General features: G+C 50.0%; 1 protein-coding gene across 2 annotated transcripts; it reads right to left on the reverse strand.

Annotated features, from left to right (window-relative positions):
• Positions 1-207: 207 nt before the first annotated feature.
• NICN1 (nicolin 1, tubulin polyglutamylase complex subunit) lies at positions 208-4769 on the reverse strand. Of its 2 annotated transcripts, none has more exons than XM_084988392.1 (6): positions 4557-4769; positions 3187-3363; positions 2809-2871; positions 2292-2363; positions 1875-1979; positions 208-1795 (listed from the first exon to the last, which is right to left on the reverse strand). In XM_084988392.1, exons 1-6 carry the CDS (start codon positions 4686-4688, stop codon positions 1754-1756), a joined length of 591 nt encoding a protein of 196 aa, XP_084844518.1. In that variant the 5' UTR covers positions 4689-4769; the 3' UTR covers positions 208-1753. The 2 variants fall into 2 exon arrangements, with proteins under 2 accessions (XP_084844518.1, XP_020924396.1); XM_021068737.2 differs by having other exon boundaries at positions 2809-2922.
• Between the last annotated feature and the right edge of the window lie 1785 nt (positions 4770-6554).

Genomic DNA, 6554 nt, shown 5'->3' on the forward strand with positions numbered 1-6554 from the left:
CCAAAGGGCCAAAGTTCTGTAAAGGGCTGAAAGGCCTGAATCACCAGTTTGAGACAATGGAGTTTAAGGTCATGGGGGGATGGGGAAGGGTGACAGAGGGCATAGGAGGGTGGAGCTAGCCTGGCAGTTAGAGTGCCACAGTAACCTGGCCTCATGTGAGGGTCTCCAGCTCTCCTGTTAGGTGTACACAGGCAACCAACACAATGATGCTTTCCACAAGTATTTATTGATTTTGCAGCACACTAGGAGGCTCTGTGCTGGGGACACAGCTGTGCAGGAAGCAGGGTCCCTGCCATCCCAGGAACCTCCCCCCACTCTGAGGGCTCTACCCCCTGAGCACAAGACTGTAATCATTACCCTCTTAGTAAAAGCCGAATGGGGCCAAGGAAATGACCCTGCAAGCAGATATCACCTGCAAGAATTCTAATGGGTAAGAGCTGAAGGAACTTCCCCCAGAAAGCTGCTGAGCTGCACAAACATCCAGATCAATTTCCCAGGTCAAACATATGTTGCCATACTGCCAATCCACCCCCACCCCCCACCCCCACCCCCAGAGGCAAAGCCAGGAAAAACCAGAAAGACAGAATTTTCCTATAAGGAGGAGTAGCCTATCTTATTCAGTTGCTGGCCTGGGGCTGTAGAAAACCTCAGCCTCCTAAAAGACACCAAAGAGAAACTTCACCTGGACCTAGCGCCCACACAGAGGCTGATATCACACTGCGCATGGCTGTTTTAGAAGGGGGAAACTGGGAGAGACACAAGGATGTGTTATGGGCTGTGTCAGATGGCCGGCAAGTCCCAGGACTCATTTTCGGGCCCTGGCCTTGCCAGAGGCACCCACCCAAATGCAATGGATGAGCTGACCAATTTAAACACACATACCAAGCCAATTCAGGAAACAGGGGACTCAGGCTGCCCAACTTCCCAGCTTTGTGTGGCCCCCTGGGCAAGCAATGGAAGAGTTTAGACAGGAATTTTCTTTTTGTGGGCACAGCACAAAGGGAAAGAAGACCATTAGGGGAGTCCCGTTGTGGCACAGTGGAAATGAATCCAACTAATACCCATGAGAACGTGGGTTTGATTCCTGGCCCCACTCAGTGGGTCGGGGATCCAGTGTTGCCATGAGCTGCAGTGTAGGTCGCAGCCATGGCTCAGATCCCCCGTTGCTGTGGCTGTGGTATAGGCCGGCAACTATAGCTACGATTAGACCCCTAGCCTAGGAACCTCCATATACCTCGGGTGCAGCCCTTAAAAAAAAAAAAAAAAAAAAAAAACAGAAGACCATTAGGGGTTGCAGAAGGCAGAAATAGGGCTCTTGTTCCTCAAACTCCCAAATGCAAGGGCCAGGCTACAGCAGTCTTCCAAGGCTAGACAAAGCATGTTCTAGTAGATTATTCCGGCCCACTACAGTCAGGACCGGGGAACAGGCAGAAGACAGGAATCATGTTGGACAGGAATGTCCCAGGAGGGATAGAGGGTACAGGGAGATTCTGAGCAATAGAACTAGAGTGTGTTTAGGGAGGGAAAAGAAGGAATTTCAGGTTGCAGTCAGGTGAGGACAAAGTGCACCACCTCCAGGAGCTCATGCTGAAGCAACAGTGAGCTCCAAAATCTTGAATCTCTGAATGTGGCCCAGACAGAATAGGCATGCAGGCAACACTTGGAACGCACATGGAAAATGCTTTGGCCCTTGATGGCCCAAACTGGGCCTGCGTGGGCACAAAAGGTTAACGTCTTGACTGGGAGCCACAACTCAAGTATAGGAGAGCAAGTTCAGGTCATAACAGCCGTCGACCTGCAAAAAAAAAAAAAAGACCATCAGATCTGACCCACTCAGGCCAACAGGAGCCAAGCAGAGGGAAGCAATCACTCACATCAAAACGGCCGATCCTTGTGGAGGTGTGACTGGCCCGGATCATCTCTGTCAGCGCCCACATCTGCTGTGCCTCGGAGGATACCCTGCTGGGGTCTGGGAGACCCTGCTCCAGAAGGAGGGGTCAGTGGCCATGGGTCTCTCCCCAGAAGTGCCCTTAGAACTCCAGAGAGGCCAAGTTGGGCCATGGAGCCCACCAGGTGAACCAGTAACAATCCCAGATAACGTGAAACAGGAGTAAGGAGCCTGATGTGGAGTAAGCAGCCCCGTCCCCCACAGAGCTGCCTCGGATCTCAGGAGGAAGGTGGTACAGAGTGAACCAAGGGCCCTGGATCCAGTCCCAGAAAAGGGTTCCCTTGGACCTGTGCTGGACACCAGAGCTACTCACACATGGTTCTTACCCAGGGTGAGGGCTTACCTCAAGAAGGGGAGCAGGCTGCTCACAAGGCATTGGGTGGGAGAGCCACTTGGGGAAGGTCATGGAAGGGCTCTGCAAAGCAAAGGCATACTGCCCTGAGGGAGGCAGAGTAGGAGAGCCCTGGAACCAGATCCCAAGGTCCTGAGAGCAGAGAGAAGGGCCCCTGACAGCCTCAGACACTGGGAAAAACCTATTCCAGCCCCAGGGGCAGACAGACTACCTAAGCTCTTCTATATGCCATGAAGATAAGGAACAGAAGTATCCCCTGGCACTTGAAGGTTCCAGCTCTGAAAGAGACAGGTAGCCCCAAATGTCAGGGGATATGAGGACATGGCCTCACCTCCCTCAACATGAGCTTCCAGCATTCCTACCTGGGTAAGTTGCATGAAAGCCTCCTTCTGAGTCTTACCATCCTTACCTGTCCACTCCCACTCCCACTGCACCCCAAGGCCTCTCAGCCAGAGTTAGGAGCCTCCTGAAGAAAGGGCCAGCCAACAGCTCTGAGCTAGTCATTTACCTTTGGTCCCTGCTGGTAGATCTGCAGCTCCTCTACCGTGAAAGATGACCACAGCGGCGATGGCTGTCGCAGAATCAAACGCAGCTCCAGTACTCTGGCCATGTCACATAGCATCTGACAAACATACATACACACACACACACAAGGACCCAACGAGGCCCCAGCTCATTGCTGAGGAGCCAACCAGCAATGAGCCAAGGTGTTTCCTCCCCAAGCCTTTGAGAAGAAAACAGTAGTTCCTCCAAGGCACTTGCCAAAAAAACTACAACCAAGGCCAGCTCTGCCTGCCCCTCTTCCCTTTTGATATCCTGGCCCAATCCCCAGGCCCCTTGTAAGCTCTCATCTGGGCTTCCCTGGCCATGCTGAGTCCCAGCTGACCTGGTGCTTGAACAGCGATACATACTCCTGGGCTCCCTCCTCACTGTGTGGGTCGGGCATCAGGCAATAGTCCCGCAGGCAGGTCACCCACTTGGCCGGAGTGTGTGTCGAGGTGTGCTGGCGAACACGGATGGTCAGAAAGGCCGTGTAGTAATTCTTAAACATGATCTCCTGCAACTAGAGCACACACAACCCACCATGACAAATCAGACCCAGGCCCAAGGCCTGAAGGGTTCAAAGTCGCCCTCTCCTCCTCCACCTTGGAATGTACTCCTCTACCAATCTAACAATTTCAACAAGAATCCACTGGGGCCTTAAAAAATTTTGCTTTCCTAGAACTCATAGTCCAAATGAGCACATCATGCAAACAAACCATGACCTCAGATCTTGCCACATGTCCAAAATGCTGCCAGAGGTCAAAGCCCTAACTCTAGAGGAGGTAGAAAATGTACAGATGAGTTCATCAAATGGACCAGGAAAAGGAGAAAATGTAAACATAGCATATACAAAGAAGCACTAAGTGGTGACAGATCCTGGCACCTGGGACAGTGGTTCGGCCTAGCTACAGCAGTTCTCATCACTGGATACTCATCAGAATTAACCAAGGAAAAAATTTTTTTTGAAAATTAAAAAAATATATAGCTATACAGGCTCCACTCCAGACCAAATGAATCAGGATTTCCAGAGTTGGGCCCTTTAATAAAATCTCTCAGCTTAGAGTAAGGAACAGCTTGGGGAAGAACCATATACTATAAGTCAAAGTGCACATGTGGAGAAGCAAATAGGGCACAGACACAGAGTGGCCCTGAATGTTAGGCCATTAGAAAGTGGGCTTTGTCCTCTTGATTTCTGCATTGTCCAGTCACTCTGCCAGCAAAAGTAGAAGAGCAACTGGAGACTGGTAACTGGAGCCACTGGGAAAATCCCAATGAGGGATGAGTTGATCCTGACCTCCAGCAGGGACTGTAGGTCTGGGCAGGAGGCATTTTTGTGGGTTTGTTGTTTGTTTGTTTTTGCATACTCCCTAGGTATGCCTAAGTTTCTGGGCCAGGGAGCAAATAGAGTCAGCAGCGACAACCGCCAGATCCTTAACCCGCTGCACCTCAAGAGAACTCCCTTAGCCTACTACGTTGCCACTTCTGTGCCAGGGCTGTTCTGGACACTGGGAAGAGATGTTGAAGAGAACAGAAGAGGAAGCTGTGTTACAGTAAATACTTGTTAACTGAAGAGATAAACAAATAGTTAACTGATTCTTTAGGGCGAGGGCTCTGGAGAGGCTTTCAGTAAAAGATTAGATGCCTGGGACACGCCCGAGTTCCCCAGATAGGCCCCGCCCAGGAGCCCGGGTCGCGCCCACAGGGCTTGCTCACCTCGAAGGGCGCGACGCTGGGGAAGGTGACATCGATGACCAGCACGCCAGGCCGGCCTTGGGAGGTCCGCACGTCCCCCACCTGCAGGGCCACAGTGCCTTTCACATGGCAGGGCACGGACACGCGGGACATGGTGCCAACGACCAGGACCAAACACAACTGCCGCTCCTGGCTTTGGACCAATGGTCCTTCCCTGCGTCCCAGCCGAGCCCCAAGAACTACAACTCCCGAGAGGAATCGTGCTGGGCCAGCCCAGCCAATGACCGATGCTCGGGGCGGGCCGGGAGTCGGAAGTGCCTGCGGAAGTGCTCCTTCAGCCAATCACCGAGAGAGCCTTGGAGACGCGCCGCAGCCATTGCTCAGAAATGGCTTAGCTAGCCTGGATGCAATATCGGGCTGGGCCCTCTGTCCACCGCAAGTACTTCTATGCAAGGCGGACGTCTTTCAGAACTCGTAAGCCATGAGCATGAATGAGTATAGGTCCTAGGCGACTTTAGTTGCAAATATAGATATTAACCCTTTTTTTTTAATAGGCAAAGGATTTGAAGGGATAATTTACAGAAGATAGATAAATAGCCAGTATGCCCGTGAAAATATGTTTAACATGATTATTCACGAGGGAAACATAAATTAGAGACCTCACACACACCCACTAAACGCCAGTAAGCAGGCTAAAATTAAAGACTGACAAGAATGTGGAACAAGAATGTGGAATCCACTGATAATTAACTGGTACTTCGAAAAGCGGTTTAGCCATTCTTTTTTTGTTTGTTGGTTTTTGTGCCATTTCTTGGGCCGCTCCCGCGGCATATGGAGGTTTCCAGGCTAGGGGTCCAGTCGGAGCTGTGGCCACCGACCTACACCAGAGCCACAGCAACGTGGGATCCCAGCCGCGTCTGCGACCTACACCACAGTTCGCGGCAACACCGAATCCTTAACCCACTGAGCAAGGCCAGGGACCGAACCAGCAACCTCATGGTTCCTAGTCGGATTCGTTAACCACTGAGCCACGATGGGAACTCCCAGTTTAGCCATTCTTTAAGAACTAAATTTATACCTATAATATGATGCAGCCTTTGCACTCATTAGTGTTTACCCAAGAGAAATGAAAGCACATGTCCATCCAAGGGCTTTATTCACAATAGCCAGAAGTTGGAAATAATCCAAATGTCCAACAGATTAGCTAATTGTGGTATGTCCACACAATGGAACACTACTCAACAATAAAAAGAAATGAACAAAGCCATGTGTCTATCAACAGATGAATGAGTAAACAAAATGTAATTATATAAGATGGAATTATTCAGCCTTAAAAAGGAATGCAATTCTGATGTATGCATCAACATGCATGAACATTGAAAATATTATGCTCAGTGAAAAAACAGACATAGAAGTACAAATACTGTATGATACCACTTATGTTAGGTACCTAGACTAGTCAAATTCATACAGTAAGTAGAATAGAGGTTGCCAGGGGCTATGGGCAGGGGAAATGGTTATCGTTTAATAGGTACAGAGTTTCAGTTTAGGATGGATAAAAAAATTCTGGAAATAAGTGTTGATTACACAGCACTATGAATATATGTAAAACCAGTGAACGATAGGAGTTCCTGTCGTGGCACAGCAGAAACAAATCCGACTAGGAATCATGAGGTTGTGGGTTCGATCCCTGGCCTTGCTCAGCAGGTTAAGGATTCGGCGTTGCCATGAGCTGTAGTGTAGGCCAGCAACTACAGCTCCGATTAGATCCCTAGACTGGGAACCTCCATATGCCTAGGGAGCGGCCCTAGAAAAGGCAAAAAGACAAAAACAAACAAACGAGCAAATGGGAAGGTCTCGCTATGGTTAAACAGGATTGGTGGTGTTTTGGGAGACATTGGGATGCAGATTTTATCCCTGGCCTGGAACAGCCATCCCTTGCCATAGCTGATTCCTGGCCCGGGGCAGCCAAAAATGAAAAGAAAAAAAAAATTAAAAACATGTGTCGTGGCACAGCGG

The sequence above is a fragment of the Sus scrofa genome, chromosome 13, assembly GCF_054392235.1.
Source record: "Sus scrofa isolate SSC_HxYL_T2T_F1_AM1 chromosome 13, Sscrofa_HxYL_maternal_Yorkshire_Landrace_v2.0, whole genome shotgun sequence".
Taxonomy (NCBI): Eukaryota; Metazoa; Chordata; class Mammalia; order Artiodactyla; family Suidae; genus Sus; species Sus scrofa.